The sequence below is a fragment of the Amblyomma americanum genome, chromosome 8 (assembly GCF_052857255.1).
Source record: "Amblyomma americanum isolate KBUSLIRL-KWMA chromosome 8, ASM5285725v1, whole genome shotgun sequence".
NCBI lineage: Eukaryota > Metazoa > Arthropoda > Arachnida > Ixodida > Ixodidae > Amblyomma > Amblyomma americanum.
Genome location: NC_135504.1, coordinates 36,081,145 through 36,098,514, shown reverse-complemented (window position 1 = coordinate 36,098,514; position 17,370 = coordinate 36,081,145). Strand labels below are relative to the sequence as shown.

Below are 17,370 nucleotides of genomic sequence, written 5' to 3'. Positions count from 1 at the left end.
AAGGCTTGCGACCGCCTCAGCTTAAGAGGCTGGAAGAGGAAGAGCTAAAAAAAATCAAGCGAACGCATCAAAACAAAGCAGACAGGAAAAAGACATAAAGAAAACGCTCTACAGCAAAAGCATGGTGAATTTTCTGCAAGAAAATGGACCACACGGCTACCTACAGTCCATATCTACGCTTGCAAGCATGTAGGGTGCAGGGTGTTCCTTGGAACGTACACAAAGCTACCCACATGCGTCATAGCAGAAGCCTGTTTTTAAAGACAAACAAGCATGTTGTTGTTGTTGTTGTTGTTGTTGTTGTTGTTGTTGTTGTTGTTGTTGTTGTTGTTGTTGTTGTTGTTGTTGTTGTTGTTGTTGTTGTTGTTGTTGTTGTTGTTGTTGTTGTTGTTGTTGTTGTTGTTGTTGTTGTTGTTGCATTCGTGGCATGGCACATACCCACGACGAGGGATTGGCCAGGACAAGCATGTTCGATCTACCCACTTGACCCTTCGTTGTCTACATGGCATTTCAGTGTTCATAGCAGGAGTTCATCGCCATGAACACAGCGCAGTCGTGAAGCTGTTTCAAGCCTATCCTCGTGTTAACAAACCAGCCCGGCTTTCACTCTTTTCTATTTTTGTTTTTATCGTGTGATTTGCTCCTTGACTCTTTCCTATTTCTTCTGTTTTGAACATTTTCCTCTGCCTGATCTACAAGAGCACTTGCTGCAGAAGGGAATGGCCGCATCAGCATCGCCATCGGCATTCAAGCAAAATGGACTCCTGACGGGCCCGGGTCTTTGAGTGGTCGCCCGCGACTACTCGGGCCCGCCGCATCGGCCATGCAAAATTCTGAAGCGATCATCATGTGATCGCGTAGGGAGAAGCCGGACATTCGTGGAGACTACGGGCCACCATCGAAATTGAAGTCAGTTCTAGTGCAACTCGGAACGAAAGGGTTCAGGAAGAGGACCAACCTTAGCATCGTTATGGGCAGAGGTGAGCGTTGCTCTACAACCTCACGGATTGTGGGCCAAGATGCCGCTACCGAGCAATCCTTAGACTGTGTATTTGCAACTTGACGACGTTTTTGCAGCTCCCGAAATCGATGACGCTTTACTTAGTGCCACCATAATCTATAGATAGTCTATAGGCTGTCGGGTTTGGTTGTCGGCAATGTTTCTTGATTGGCTTCATGTAGTCACGTGACGTGCACAGCCGCCCCTTCCCCATCTCGAAAAAGAATGTTTTTTTATAAATGTAAAAAGAAAAAAGGATAAAAATATTTCTATCCCCTGGAAATGTGTCGCCTTTACGTAGCGTTCTGAGATTCTGGCAGTGCCGTTTGATTGGCAGTGTGCCGTAATGTGACCGACATCAGCCAATGGTGTCAAAGTGCCGTCAAAGTTTCCTGAGAGCTGTTTTACCGGCTGTCGGCACAGTAGTCTCGTCCCAATCTATAATATTTGCATCGCCGCCAACGAAATAGCCTGGTAAAAGTCGCAAGCCCATGCCCACTTATTTTTAACGTTGTAGAGGGGTGTTTTGATACCATTACTGGTCCTGTAGTTTTCCGTGAAGTTAGCCCCTAGCGGAGGCACGAGCTTCAATTGGCATTAGGCTTCCTTTCTTCCTGTAAGTTGCAGTATGTAGACCAGCGATATCAATTTCTGATTGCAGGCCAACGACTGTTTCTGTGCGCACTTTTCTGGACCATGACCACTGCCATCATTCCGAGTGTCGTGGCAAACTGCTGTCCATCGATGCGCAGGACTCAAGTCATGAACACGACGCTGGGACCCGTGCAAGGATTTTGTGATGTAAGTCACACCTTTGTGCATGAGAGGTACAACTCCCAAACTATCCGGCCAATGTCCTTTGAAACAATGTTGCCCGCATATTCCCACGTTTATTTTGCATTTCACCTACCTCGCTTATAAGTCGTCCGTAGTAATTGATCCCTTGGCTTACTTAGTAGTACAACAATGTCGAAGGTTGCTGATGCGTTTCGGAATTAGCTGTGCTAGCTAGTCCTTTCCTACGCAGCCTTCTTTAATGCCCTTTGCTTCCATGCAGTGTGTAACTGCCTAAATGCTGTCTAGCTGGCTTGTCGTCTATCAGACCGATATGTTCTGGCTCCATTTCGACACTACAGAAAACGCAAATTTCTTTCCACCATTCCATGGTTACGCAGTACCTGAGTGATGCCTCACTGTCCAGGCACTGAATATTGCTCCTTCGTTATTTATCAAGAACATGTGCGCAGGCTCTATATATTCTGCACATTTCTGCATCACCTCAATGCTGTTTGAATGTTCTCCTGAACAACCTTAAAGTGTTGCCTATAACTTGAATACGATGCCTCGAATGCTATCAACTGTCGAGTACTCTTTCTCGAAACCTCCCTCGTTTGCCTCGATCAGGCGTTCGTGCAAAAAATACAAACTTGACCTTTGTCTGTTAGCATCAAAGTTAGGACCCAGATTTAAAAGAAGGAAAAAGAACGGCGTGAAATAAAGATAAGATACGTTTTAGCGATGTTCTTGTTCTAGTCACGAGCACGAAATGAACTTGAGCAGCGCACGAAATGAGCAGAAAACATATACACCGGAGCAGACCACGTAATCATGGGAAGGGACCGTACACATGGGCAGTTGCGAGTCCGAGAGATGAGGCTTTGAAATTTGTCAGGTTCAAATTTGAGGAGACAGATCAGGAATTGAAACAAGCACTACAAGACCGGTATATTGGCACTCAACCAATCCCACCATGCATCCTCCAATACACGGCAGCAACAAACATTGGTATCGACATTACCATCGCTGAAGCAAAAGTGTATGCGGTAGCAAGAGGGGACCAATGCAATACTGCCCCAGGAGCAAAGTCACCTATGCCACGATAAGAAAGCTTAGCCATACACACATTATAAGCAAATGACAAACTACTTGAACAGCCTATGGGAGGAAGGACGAGTACAGGGCGAGTGGCGACATGCAGAGATCAGCCCGGAAAGCGGTCCACCATTGAAGCTTTAAAACCGACTTCCCCAATACCCTATCTCGGGAAGCTCTATGAGCGAGTTATCCAAAGCAGCCTCATGAACTTCGCTTCTCACAGTCCATTACCGGCTTCAGACGCGGCCTTTCAAACTAGGACACCTTCCTCTTGCTTAAGGAGCAAGTTCTCACAGTCATTCCAAAGAGGCTACGGACATCTAATTCTGGCGCTCGACCTTAAGGGTGCTTTTGGCAATGTCACACAGGAAACTATCCTCCGCGAATCGAGCATCCTGGGATGTAAACGAAAGATATTCGATTACATTAAAGCTTTCCTCGCGGACCACACCTCAACAATCGGGATCGGAAATACTGATCGGACAACATTCAAATGCCAAACAAGGGTACTCCACAGGGATCTATCTTATCTCTCTTCTTATCCAATATTACCATAATAGGATTAGACCGTCGGCTGCAGGAATTACCCGATATAGGATTGATCCTTTATGCAAATGATATTACGATGTGAACAACTAAAAGATAACTTGCAAGGAAGGAAGAAACCCTACAAGAAGCGGCATCGATCGTCGATGCCACTTCCATTGGAAGAATGTGCCAATACATTCAATATTTGCATAACAGTCCCTTACAATATTCTGGCTCTCTCCTGTTGAGTTAAGTTGCAAATTATAAAAGAAAAATGAACTGCATCACCACTTGATGCTCCCTACGCATGGTTAGTCCTTGGAGAGACTACAGGTCGCTCATGTCGTTTCGGGGTTATATCTAATAAGACTTTCAGATCACTGCGGCGACCCGCATTGGAGAAATGCGAAAGCATTGCGTTCCTTCCGTGTATAGACATGCAGTGACGTCAGCGGATGTGACGTCATGGAACTTTCTAGAACGCGGGATTTTTCCACGACGCCAGTACGCGTTCCATGACGTCATCGGGCGACGTCCATGTGTTATGTCGACGTCCGGGGCTATTGTGATGTCTAGATGTTATGTCAACGTCCGTAGGTACTGTGACGTCTAAGTGTAATTATCTTGTTCAATTAACTAATTGCAACTCATTAACCAATTTTTTCCCAGAGCAAGATCTCATTACGCACTATGTAACTCGATCCAACTTTTGCACATTTGTCCTCACAGAACGACGTAATCGTTCGAAGAAGTTTTGCGGACACGAAACACGGGACATAGCCTAGTAATGCTTTCGCATTAAAAGAGTAATGATCCGTTTTGACCACTCTGCATTTTCAGTACTTTGTGCATCAGAACGCAGGGTGGCAGGCGGCTACTAATGGGAGATGTCTTTACCCTGAAATGGTCGTCAGTTTGATGATTATGATGGCAGTGTTCATGACCTCAAACTACAAGCATTGTCGATTCACTGGTTAAGCAATAAATATCGCGGCTACACCGGTCTCTCAGTCTTAAAGAGCATGTGTTTCTCCCGAACCATTGCCCGCGAGTATATGCGTTTTTGTTTTACCCACGTCACGCAGTTGGTGCTCAACCGCACAGTCTACTCGTTCCTGGGGATCCCATTCGCCCAGCCACCCGTGGGGCGACTGAGGTTCCGAAAGCCGGTCCCCATTCGACCCTGGAAAGACGTGTTCGCCGCAATGAAGATGCCGCCTCGGTGCAAACAGGCAAGCCCACACGTCATTCATTCGAGAAGAGACGTTCAGTAGTTACTATCTGCCGAGTTATCTATCGAAGTCGCTTCAAGAAAGAGGGCACAAATTCAATATGGTTTGGTTTGGTTTATGGGGCTTTAACGTCCCAAAGCGACTCAGGCTATGAGAGACGCCGTAGTGAAGGGCTCCGAAAATTTCGACCACCTGGGGTTCTTTAACGTGCACTGACATCGCACTGTACACGGGCCTCTAAAATTTCGGCTTCATCGAAATTCGACCGCCGCGGCAGGGATCGAACCCGCGTCTTTCGGGCCAGCAGCCGAGCGCCATAACCACTCGGCCAACGCGGCGGCTACTAATTCAATATAGTGTGTTTCTCCCTTTTTTTTTTGTTCCCACACTATCAACCTTTTCAATCGTGAATGCCTGGTAGTTATATTGTCTTCTAATAAGGCTAACAACTGAGAAAACGAGAATTTTCTCCAGCAAAAATTATGACAGCCAAGAAAAATCAGAGCACGAAAAGAGGTAGACCCTCTTTTCAGTTGTGTAAGATAGTCATGCAACGCAGCTAACTACTACATGCTTTACGAAGCCACTTCGAATGTAGCTGCAATAGCCGTCGTGTCATCCCGTACAGCATTAATCTGTGCTGCAAGTGATCCTCAGGGCTGTGAAGGCGTAGATGCAGTGACACCAACGTTTTTATATCAGTATACCAGAAGCAGCTTTCCTGCTTTACGCAATCGCAGTTGTTGTGGCTGCCGTAATATATATCATCGCTGTTTCTGATTCAGCTCATCGTGCTTCTAGTGAATGCTCATTCGTGCGTCCAAGAAGGACCCTAGACAGGGCATTGGTGCCCCCGACAAGGAAGGCCGAGACTCAGTGCTTGCGGTGAAAAGTCAGGACTGCCCCACAAAACCCGAAATGGCTGCCAACCATAGCCTAAATTAAGTTAAGTTTTGTTCATCATTATAGAAATAACTAACTTTATGCGTACCTGCATATTTGCAGCTGCGAATTACCAACAACTCGGGCACTGCAATAGAGAGATGACATTCAGAAGATTGAAAATAGAATAATGAGGAAATCAGCAGTTACTTAAAAGCCGGCTGAACAAATTATTCGACTCTGGAGGCAGCCATCGGAGCACGTGCGAAAGTACACGGAATAACCTTTCACTTTATTTCCTCCAGTCTAGCGTGCTGAGCCAGGAAGACTGTCTCTACCTGAACGTGTGGACACCCACGTTAGACATGTCAGAGAAACTCGACGTCATGGTCTACTTCCACGGTGGGGTGTTCGTCTTCGAAAGGCCACTGATCCAGAGGGATCTCAGGTAATTACCGTCACTGACAAGGCTGAAGCAAACCTGAGGTTTAAAGGACATTGCGGAGCACAAGCTTCCTTTTTTTTGCCGCTCTGTGTGCGTGTTCGACGATTAGTTCATTGAGTGAGCTCATGATCTATGTGTGGCCAATGACACAAAAGTTCTGCAAGGCACGAAAATTTTGCGGCTGTTCAATCCCACCAATTACCGAGGCATCTCAGGAGGTCGAGCATTTAGCGTAGTCAATATGATGAAGCCTTTGGACTGCATGCTGTGAAAATGTTGAATTGTGCTACCGAAGGCGATTTCGGCATGGAAACACATGCGAGGCGCGCAGGAAGGCATCGTTCCATAAATTCCTACGGTTGTAGGCTGTGGGTTGTAGGCGTCCAGCATCACCAGTATCTGTAATCAACGGTCCACAATTTGATAAAACATCCTTTTTTTATTTTCCACCAGGGTCATAGGGCGCTGCTCGGTGCAACTTTTAAACACACAGGAAAATTGGCGTTGGGGGAAAGCTAACGGCGCAGCATCTGTCTCGCATATCGGCGGACACCTGAGCCGCGCCTTAAGGAAAGCGATAAAGGAGGGAGTGAAAGAAGAAAGGAAGAGAGATGTGCCGTAGTGGAGGGCTCCGGAATAATTTCGACCACCTGGGGGTCTTTAACGTCCACTGACATATTCGCACGGCACACGGGCGCCTTAGCGTTTCGCCTCCATCGAAACGCTGCCACCGCGGTCGGGTTCGAACCCGGGTACTCCGGATCAGTAGCCAAGCGCCCTACCCAGTGAGCCACCACGGAGGAGAACCATTTGTTTTTCGTTTCGCGCAGGTACATGGCCGCCCTGGGCAACGTGGTCCTGGTGAAGATGAACTACCGGCTGGGTGCTTTCGGTTTCCTCTATGGCAACCATGATGGGGCTCCCGGAAACATGGGTCTCTACGACCAGTACCTGGCGCTGCTGTTCGTCAGGGACAACATCCACCTGTTCGGCGGCGACCCCGAAAAGATCACCGCCTTCGGCAACAGCGCCGGTGCCATGTCCATAGGCCTCATGGTGCGCCCACACAGTAATAGTAGCCCGTCTGTAATGTAAGCACCTAGTTAAAAACGGAAGTTACGGTTGTAATCAGCAGTACCTTTCAAATGTTCATTGTTCTCTGTGCATGTGGATGCATTAGTCTTCGAATCCATGAGGCGACTTCTGGTTGTAGGGGCTATAAAGGAAGGTCTGTCTTTTTCCCTTCACTGCAAAGAGCTCCCCGTAAGCAATATAAGTCACCAGACTGTTGAGACCTCTTCATCTTCAAGTAGAGCCCCCCTTTAAGATTACCTGTTCCGTCTTTATAGTGCTCACCTGTGGCCTTTATATTCGGCGCGTATGCGTAGACTGCCGCTCATTACTACGTATAAACGTTTCCGACGCCCTCAACCATCTATTCGATCACGTCGAGTTAACACATTTAGCAGATAAAACACAGCAGCGTGACCACATCAGTATACTTCCATGGTCTAAGACTGCGCATAGCAGGCTGAACAGTTAAGCCTCTGGAGACTGGAATGCTTGACTCTATGAGATTATTCAGATTTTTAGCGGCTAACGATTGAACTACCAGTCAGATTCAACGGCGCTTTCAGTAGCCTGGGTGTAACAGGTGATTAGAATGGAGCACGTTTTTGCTGGTGCTGCTGAAGAGCGAAATATCGGGGGGATAAAGATGCGCAAGACTGGATTTGGACGTCATTATTTAGGAGTTTGTCTTTAAAACGACCGGACAGCAACTTTCGGCCTGTGTTGACAGTCCTCTCTCCTTTGCGCTTTCATTCTGATCACTCAGAGGTACTTGAAGACAAGATTTATGTTTGTTTAATCTGTGTGCATGTATTACCTGCATTCCACTGCAGGAATACACCAAGTTTTCGTCTTTTCTCTGTGTCACATAACTGAAACTTTGGTTTTGGTTTAGGGGGGTTTAACGTCCCAATGCGATTCGGGCTATTAGAGACGCAGTAGTGAAGGGCTCCGGAAATTTCGACCACCTGGGATTCTTTAACGTGCACTGACATCGCACAGTACACAGGCCTCTAGAATTTCGCCTCCATCGAAATTTTACCACCGCGGCTGGCATCGAACCCGCGTCTTTCGGGCTAACAGTCGTAACTGAAACTCTTATTCACTCAATCTTGTTTTTATTTGTGGCGTGCGAGGTTTCAGAACACATGAAATCCCAACCCACTCTTAAAGTCGCTATAAAAATGCGTTTATTCTGGAACCAATCGCAATAAAATCATATAAATAAATAAACGGTGGGAATGCAAAATGGAGTTAAAATATGATAATCAAATATTAAAATATGCATTATTACAAATAAAAAAATTACTCTTCGTCTTGCCCCCAATCCCCCCCCCCCCTAATTTCAGTGAAAAAAATATGCCCCGAGTCACCCGTCCAGGAACAATCGTGTACCTGTTGGGGAATCAGGCACCAAGTAGCACTGAGTTTCGATCCATGGAGCTCCTGCATTTGAGGCGGATACTGAAGCCACTAGAGCCCCGCTACAGAATCTATCAATACAATCCGCTAGCTGACACTTTAGTGATAGATGTAACTTTTGTTTCGTGCCAGAAGTGAGTGGCAAGTCTTCGGGGTTTTGTTTCAAGGCCCCTTGAAAGAGAGTTCACGCCACGTCCTGAAGATGGCGCCACCTTCCCGCAGACCACGTCCCCGCTGGCCGGGCCCCTGATCAAGCGGGCCATACTGCAGAGCGGCAGTCCGTGCGTGTCCATCATCGCTCGCGAGAACCGCAGCGTGGAGTTGGCCGACAAGCTGGCCTACCGCACGGGATGCGCCTTCGAAGGAATGAGCATCGCTACCCACTCGCGACAGATCGTCTCCTGCCTGCGGCGGGTCGAGGCCGACAAGATTGTGGTGCGCTTCCGTGCACTCGCTGCCTCACCACAACTTTGTAGACCGCGAAATGCGGGCTCTCTTGCCCGTTGCGCACAACAGATTAAACCGCCGTCAAAAAGAACATTATAACACCAATTTATGTATATATTTTATTGCAAACGTTGTCGAATGAGCTAGATCTCCACCGTTTTGATGATTCATTTTTATGCCGTAAGTTATGTTCGTCTACAAAACGTGGGATCGAAGACCCATTTCGCAAGCGCTTCACCCGAGGTAAGCCACCAGACCAGGGGGACGATAGTACGCATAGAATCACTGGTGGGTAACCGGCGGCCATGGGGTTCGAACCCCACACTTCCCGCATGCGAGGCGGATGCTAAAACCGCTAGGCCACTGCTTGCGGTACCATCAAAGCATTTTCGCTGCGACAGGGAGCATATATTTAATAACACTTTTTTTTTGACCGGCTTGGTTCAAATCCTCGCGCATGCTGCTGTGGCTATTTGTCCGCCTTGCCAAGCACAACCAACAGAAGTTCCGGAAACATAATTAAGCGTGTCACTTATACTGCATGAACCAAATTTCGCGCTTTTTAAATGCCGTGTTCCGAACATTAGTTCACATCGCTATAATTTATGTGCGTTTCACCCGCGATCCAGGCTGTGCAGACGGAGCTCTTCGCGAACATCGAAGTGTACCTGCCTGTCTTCGGCGACGCCATGCTCCCCGTGCACATCCTGACGGCGCTGAAGCGGGGTCTCTTCAACAAGGATCTCAAGCTGCTCATCGGCGTCACACCCGACGAAGGCACCTCCATACTGAACACGTGCGTACGCAACAGCGCGCTGTAAACCGGTCTCGCTATTTTTGCCTCCTTTTGAGCGCGATACCGTTAGAAGCCTCATCAGGATAAAATGCGCCATTGATTAAATAATTGCCAGGACTAGAGGTGACAACTACACGTTTCGATGTATCTTCACTGCGTCCGTGTCGCTGCCCCTGAAACATCTAACCACCGGCTAGGTGACCCGAATGGTTATCTTGCCTTCGAATTTAATGCGAAGGCAAGATAACCGCTGGTACTTAAGGGGGACGGAGTGGATTCCAAGAGAAGGCAAGAGCAGCAGGGGGCGGCAAATGGTTAGGGGGCGGAGGAGATCGAGAAGTTTGCGGGGATACGATGGTCGCAGCCGGCAAAGAACAGTGTTTAATTGGAGAGACACGGGAGAGGCCTTTGCCCTGCAGGAGGCGTGCTCGGGGCATTTATAATGATGATGACACTAGGAGATGCCTGGTTGTGTGCAGACAGATTTGTCAGCAGCAGACCTCAGCAGCAGAACAGCTCACCAGCTGAGCTATACTGTTCTCCGCCACGTCTTAAATGTACCATTTCGCAAGTCGAACCCCACTGCTCAATGTCATCGTGGCATCAGGTCTTTGCAAGACCGAGCTGTCTCCTTATTGTCGCATCTACTCAACAGTCCAATCGTGGTCATGCGTGAGATATACGATGAGCAGCCTTCATCGTTACCTCGAATCGCCAACGCCTCAGCCATTCCCTCCGCAAACCTCTCGCCGGCCTTACGGCAACCTCGAACAGCATGACGATCCTTGGACATCATCAGATTGTGTCCTACAGATGATGGCCGCTCGCTGTCAGCGACTTCCTTCCTCCTCCTCCACACTGGCGTCTCCCTACCTGCGCTCTGCACCATTTCAGCATCGGCAACCTGCCAGCTTCAATATCAAGTCGACTATGAAGACGCACCGTTCACCTGATAAGGATTAGGGTTCGGGCTAGTGGGTAATCGACATGAGGTTCCATAGCGCACAAAAAGCAAGGTTGTGTCCCTTCTTAGTTGTGCGCTATGGAACTTCACGTTCACCTCATAATCCCCGTCCTTTCGACTTGCATGCGTCCATCTCGCGTCGACAGACCACCAGTAGTCTGTCCGCGTGACCAGAAGCACCACACTACCTTGTACCTTAGCCTTCTTCCGAACTTGTACCATAGTTCTCACTTGCCAGTGCTCCTCCGGCTGCAGTTCTACCGAGGGGGGGGGGGGGGGGGGGGTTAATTCTGTAACACCCCTAGCCCCGCGCTCAGGACGGTGCTCATCGCCGACGATGCCAGCGCATGTGCATGCAGCGCGAGCTGCGCAAAAAATGTAACAGTTCAAACTCAAACACTGTTGGGGCTGGTTCTATCTTCGCCGTAGCTCCGGCCTGCTCTTTCGAACTGGTTGCGGGAAAAAAATCAGCAGAAACGAACGCTCTTATACGAATAAGGAGTAGACAGGGCGACGCTGGAAACACAACTGAATTTTACCCGATGAAAATTGTCACAACAGAGCCGGACCCACATACGCGTAAGCAACAAATGCCGGTAAAAATGGCTTTCGCACATCGGCGAGGCGCAGCTGCCGGCGCGATCAACCATCACCCCCTTTGGTGTGGAAGGGAGTGCATTTGGCCTTCGAGATCATTCTTGTATGAATACCTCAGTAACTTTATTGAAACTCTGCAGTTACATCTAACCGAATCAAAATGCATTCCAAATATCGAACCCCTGCGGGCATTGGCGCTGGTGGAGTGAGTCTACATCTGTCGCTACTTTGGGCTGAGTTAGTTTGCCTAGTATAATTTTTTGTTATGCTATGTGCTCTTCCTTACGAATGCTGCTGCTTGGTGCAGGGCCAGCCCGCAGTTCTTCCAACGGGACAGCCACCGCAAGGTGTCCAAGTCCGACCTGCTGTCGACCTGCAACCGCACCTTCCTCTACACCTTCTCCAAGGCCAAGTTGCGCCGCATCTACTGGAATTACATGGGCCTCCTGGGTCACACCAGCTACCTGACGCAGCGCACCGCCCTCTCCAACTGCATCGCCGACTACTTCATGCTCTGCCCGGCGCATCACTTCGCGCAGGAGCTGAACCGGAAGGTGATGAAATGCTGCGATTGAGTTGCAGTGAAACAATTTGCAAATTAATGGTGCAACTCAACCATACATAATCATGTTGCATATTTCTGGAAATCTGGCAATTTTACTGTAGCGTCAAAGTCTGGAGTACAGTACGCACTATACTTGTTCAAGGAACTCCCCCCCCCACCCCCACGTACTTCCAGCAAGTACGAACATCAAGTTCCAGCAAGGCGCAAATACTTACAGCACACGCGGGACACATGCAATGGCACGCGCTATCACGGTGTCAAATTACATGTGCTTGAACATACAGCGCTTCATATTTTGGAATAACAGTTCCACAAGGAACGCGATGATGAAAAGCGGTCATGAGCCCGGGAACTCCCACTACTGATCCGGAGTTCCCGGGTTCGAACCCGACCGCGGCGGCTGCGTTTTTATGGAGGAAAAACGCTAAGGCGCCCGTGTGCTGTGCGATGTCAGTACACGTTAAAGATCCCCAGGTGGTCAAAATTATTATGGAGCCCTCCACTACAGCACCTCTCTCTTCCTTTCTAATTTCACTCCCTCCTTTACCCTTTCCTTACGGCGCGGTTCAGGTGTCCAACGATATATGAGACAGATACTGCGCATTTCCTTTCCCCCCAAAACCAATAAAAAAAGTAAAAAAAAGCATGGGCTCCTGTGTAGAGTGCGCGAGCGTCAGAGCCGGACTCGGCTTTGCGCATGCGCAGTCAGATTGATGCAGGCACACCCTTTGCCGAAAGTAACCGAGCCACAGATTCCTTTTTCTAAGCCGTGTAAAGGAGCCTTCACGACACACCTAAGGACTGAAAGGTGTCAGAACGTGAAAACAAGGGTTCACCTTACTATACACAGATTCGAAGCTTAAGGGCTGCCATAAGTGCTTCGCTACGCGACCATGAAACATACCACCGTTGCCCGGTCGCTTTTAGCAAATACGATACGTTGTGCATATATTTGCTACCTAGTTTAAATAAATTTTGACCCTAGTTTGGCTCATTCTCGATTAAAGATTTCTCAAAGTTCCCGGAATTTTAAGCCCGCTTCCATTTCATGTGAAAACAACGGTGTTAGTTGCATTAAGCTTGAAAGTTTCATTCAAATAACGTCCTAGACAATGCGACAACGTTGCGGCCAGTTAATACGTAATGAACTATGCAGTTTTCTTTTTCCAATTATTTTATGTTCTGTCATCCGTCTGCTAACGCGCGGACAATGTGGATGTTCACTGCATTTGGTTTGACTTGTGCCTTTGCAAATGCGGCAACCCTTGTGGACAGTCCTTCTATAGTCAGAGACAACTCAAGAAAGAAATTGAAATTTCCCTCAAAAGAGCCCCTTCAGCCAATGGCATCGAGCGATTCTCCGTCTTTACTGGTCCTCTTGAATCGGCTAGCGTGAAATCGCAGGGGGTGGCAGATGAATGGAGAATAACCACCATGGCTTAATCGGATTAACCGCTGTCTCAAGGAAATCGGTCAACACCATTGACTGGAGGGCCTCCTTTGAGGGGCGTCTGCCACTATGTTCTTGAGTTGTATCCGACAATAGCGCATTTCGGCTTTCCCAGGTTACTTGTTATTAGACACCTTTAGCATACAGTGTACCGTGTTACCTCACCGCTGCCGGAGTACCAGGAGCCCGCGTGCAGCCAATGCGCATGCGCAAATCGCCTTCACGGCGCTAAATGGCGCCAGCTACCCGGCAGCTGCGCGTGCGCCTGCAGCATCGGGACCAATCAGCGCGTGCTCACTGGTGGTTCGCGGGCTCCCGGTGCTCCGGTAACGGTAACACGGTACACGGTATGCTAAAGGTGTCTATTCTTACTGCTGTTGTCCCCATGCAGGGCGTCGAGACGTATTTCTACTTGTTCGATTACCGCACCAAAAACTCCATCACACCTCCGTGGATGGGTGTGGTACACACGGCCGAGGTGTACTACCTATTCGGCGAGCCGTTTTCTACAAACTGGTACACGGACGAGGAACGTGAGTTCAGCAAGACCATTGTGGACATCTGGTCAACCTTCGCCAGAACCGGGTATTAGTATTTAACAACTTCGCTGCACTTAACCGACAATAACGAAACCGGGCCGAACGCAGTTTATAGGCAAGATCGTTTGCTTAAAGGAGCAACTGACTTCGCCCCTCAGCAACGCATTTGTTCTCCTCCTTTAGCATTGGATGCCGAGCGACTGCTTCCTTCAGGAAACGCCGTCGGACGGCTGCACAGCACATCATATTAGATACCTTCCAATAGATTTAGACAACCGGGTGTCCTTTAATATTTGCCAAAATCCCAGTGCACGTTAAAGTTCTCAGTCCTGTACAGTGGTGTATTAAGGATGAAATTCTTTTATCTCTCATTTTCGGAAAATTCATGCGAGCATATCATCAGGTTAACTGCGGTGAACCGGAAACCAAACATGAACCCGAACCTGACGCGCAACGTGAACCCAAACCCGAAGCCGGACATTTCCGAAGAATCCCGAAATGTTCCATTTGAATAATATTCTGCAATCTTAAAATGATCATAGCGCCAAGAATACACGCAAAAAGAAAAACATGGGCGGTTGTTGGTTGTCTGACAACCATTAACTAGCCTACCCGTTAACACATTTAAAATAATATTAATCCCAGAAGAACTTCAGCCCCGAGCGCGATTCTAACGAGCGCTGGTGCGACCGCGGCGGCTGAGTTTTTATGGAGGCAAAACGCTAAGGCGACCGTGTCCTGTGCGATGTCAGTGCACGTTAAAGATCCCCAGGTGGTCGAAATTATTCCGGAGCCCTCCACTATGGCACTTCTTTCTTCATTTCTTCTTTCACTTCCTCCTTTATTCCTTCCCTTACGGCGCGGTTCAGGTGTCCTCCGATACATGAGACAGATACTGCGCCATTTCCTTTTCCCAGAAACCAATTATTATTATTATTAACGAGCGCTGGTGCAAACAGAGTAGCCTTATTTATCGATACCTTGGACCACCTCGTGTGCCTCAACCTCGTGTCTTGTGTGTTAAAACTGGAAGAGTCTCACACTGTTGTTTTAATTTGTCGTCTCCGCCTTTTATCCGTTAATTGTGCGCTTCCAAATGCTGAGCGGACTTAGTGCAGCCAACATACAGCCGGCTGAGCATAGATATATAAAAAGGCATGCCTCTGTAGCCACGACAGTTTTACATAGCCCCACACAAAGCTTAGGAGGTGGCCTCGTTGGGAACATCCTTCCAGTTTGGTTGCGTTATCCAAAGAATATTTCTGCTCCATGCGGTCAAATACCATCAGCGCTCGCTGGGTGCCTTTAGCGTTCGGCGGCAGATTATAAAGTCGAGGGATAGAGTCCCGACCGCGGCGACCGAATTTCAACGGGGAGGATTCAAAAAAAGCTTTTGTTTGTACCATGTCAGCGCACGTTAGGGAACCCTTTTTGGACAGGATTAATTCGGAGGCCTCCACTACGGCGTCCATCGTAGACCATGCAACGCTTCAGGACGTGAAAACCGGCAACTCGGAATGTACAGTTCTCAGCAGCCAAATAGCTCTAAGTTGCTCGAGCTTTACCATGAGACGATTGGTAATCTTGATTTAAATACGCATTCTGCCATGCACGTATACTTAACTAAATATGCATACGTTAAGTGAGGTGGTTGGGTTTTTCTGAATGCACAGATGACCGTAGCACAAAGCATGGAGAAAACTGTTAGTCCTAAGACTCCAAATTGTTTTGTGTACATTCGTGGGAACACTCAGACTTGAGAAATGTCTGGAATAACGCCTACAAGCCGAATATCTGCTCGGTTCTGAGGAGGATACACTTTACTCTAAAACAAAGTGAGAATATCTTCTTTAAAAACCATGCAAAGTGGGGTTTTGTTATGACATGTGATGTTTACGGTGTTTATCGTGGAAAGAGTTTTTTGCACAAATGTGGCTGTAAAATAAACCACAGTTCTGAACAGTGTGAACAGCGCCCTCTGTATCATCTTTTTCAGGCAGCCGCCGAAGCACCTGCGCTGGCCCAAGTACTTGTGGAGCCGACCGCGTTACTTGAGGCTCAATCCACGCAAGTTCGCGCCCGGCCGTGGGCCCCGCGAACAGTGGTGCAGGCTATGGAACGATCCCATCAAGTGACGGCGACGACGCTGTGAAGGAATCATGTTCTGAAATGCCACCCAGAGATGGCGCCACGATTTGTGTTTTCAAACGCCACGCAGAGATGGCGCCCCGACTTACGTGTGTGTGTGTGTGTTCACGACTGCCAGAAAATACCGCTCTCACACCGCAGCACGGCCCAGAGCCAAAAAGGCACAACATTTGTCTTATCAGCGCACACTAACCGCTCATCGGACCCCCTCTTACTTAAGAGAAAGGAAATTGCACTTTCTATATGCTGAAAGGTACTTGTAGCTAGTGTTCACGTAGATTAAGAGTACTTAGTTTGCTGGTCATTAATGACTATAGATTAACGGTTACGCATACATCGAAGTCAGCTTCGAGCACCTCAAGAGTAGCTTGCAGAATTTGTTCATAATGCACTTTATTCAGTGACTTTAAATGCCGTGTCTGCGTCGCAGGCCATTGCACAAATCCACAGTGATAGGGTGACATTGAAAACCATCATCCGTGATTAAAGCCCCATGTCTTTAATAGGAGAGAGCGGTAGTTGTACAGCAATTTACGAAATTTGCACCACGATCTTGGCTATTGCCGTCATACAGGCAATCGGATCCTGATTCGGAGGGCGCCAAGCTCTGACACGTGCACGCTGTACGAGAGATTTCATGCGCGGAGCACTGTCGCTGCGTCAGTTAATGCTGTCGAGGCTGCGATTTCCACAATACGTCGCTGCAACACTTCCGTGGTTTTGTTGTTGTGGCTGACATCCATTCGACATGTTCTGCCCTTCGCCTCCAACTTCACTATTTTTTTTTAATTTCAAACAAGAAACATAGGAAGGAATCCTTGGGTTCGTCCGATTTCATAGGTATTTTAGCCTTTAGATTTTTTTCAGTTGCTCTGTACGGACAGTGCGGATAATAATTTGCCTGAATGATAAAATAAAGTTTGTTGCACACACTGATGCACATTTCCTCCCCTTTTGCTGAAACATGTATAAAGAAGCTTAATCTATCTCTCTTGCTTCAAAAGTGGCAACAAACGCGATACGTCATAACATCTTTCTTTCCTTTTAGTTACAAATTTTACTGCATTGCGTTCATGTCAAGAGTGCGGAGAGACACTTCTCCTCTTTTACAACTTAGGCTTAAATTATGAGTCGTAATTTACCCCCATGCGGGACAGTGGTGAAATATATGTTGACCGCACTTCGACTGCCAACTAACTAGCAGCGATGCACATATGTACTATATCCCTGCGTGCTGAAAAATGCACAACTGCAGAATGGATGCAGCCTGGGCGGCGCGTCGTCCTCTGAACGCAGCACGTATGCAGAAGACCAGAGCCACAAACGTGCGTCATTTCTCACACCATATAGACCCCTCGTTATCACCTTTCCAAAACAGAACTCCCATGTGTGACAGGAAATTCTACGAA

The 17,370-nt window shown here is 48.0% G+C and overlaps 1 protein-coding gene across 3 annotated transcripts; it reads left to right on the top strand.

The window, feature by feature from the left end:
* Nucleotides 1–751: 751 nt before the first annotated feature.
* On the top strand, nucleotides 752–16,426 carry LOC144100208 (acetylcholinesterase-like). 3 transcript variants are annotated; one of them, XM_077633224.1, is made up of 10 exons: nucleotides 752–980; nucleotides 1,662–1,801; nucleotides 4,489–4,635; nucleotides 5,823–5,965; nucleotides 6,793–7,018; nucleotides 8,678–8,890; nucleotides 9,532–9,698; nucleotides 11,567–11,813; nucleotides 13,666–13,859; nucleotides 15,810–16,426. In XM_077633224.1, the coding sequence occupies exons 1-10, from the start codon at nucleotides 971–973 to the stop codon at nucleotides 15,946–15,948; spliced, it is 1,626 nt and encodes a 541-aa protein (XP_077489350.1). In that variant the 5' UTR covers nucleotides 752–970; the 3' UTR covers nucleotides 15,949–16,426. The 3 variants fall into 3 exon arrangements, with proteins under 3 accessions (XP_077489350.1, XP_077489351.1, XP_077489352.1); XM_077633225.1 differs by having other exon boundaries at nucleotides 15,814–15,966; XM_077633226.1 differs by having other exon boundaries at nucleotides 13,666–13,865; nucleotides 15,810–15,899.
* The last annotated feature ends 944 nt before the right edge of the window (nucleotides 16,427–17,370 follow it).

What these genes read in the sequence shown, in the direction of transcription:
- LOC144100208 (XM_077633224.1), top strand. An exon ending in CCGTGCAAGGATTTTGTGAT is followed by an intron (nt 1,802 to 4,488) that starts GTAAGTCACACC and finishes CACGTCACGCAG; the next exon opens with TTGGTGCTCAACCGCACAGT. An exon ending in TCAACCTTCGCCAGAACCGG is followed by an intron (nt 13,860 to 15,809) that starts GTATTAGTATTT and finishes CATCTTTTTCAG; the next exon opens with GCAGCCGCCGAAGCACCTGC.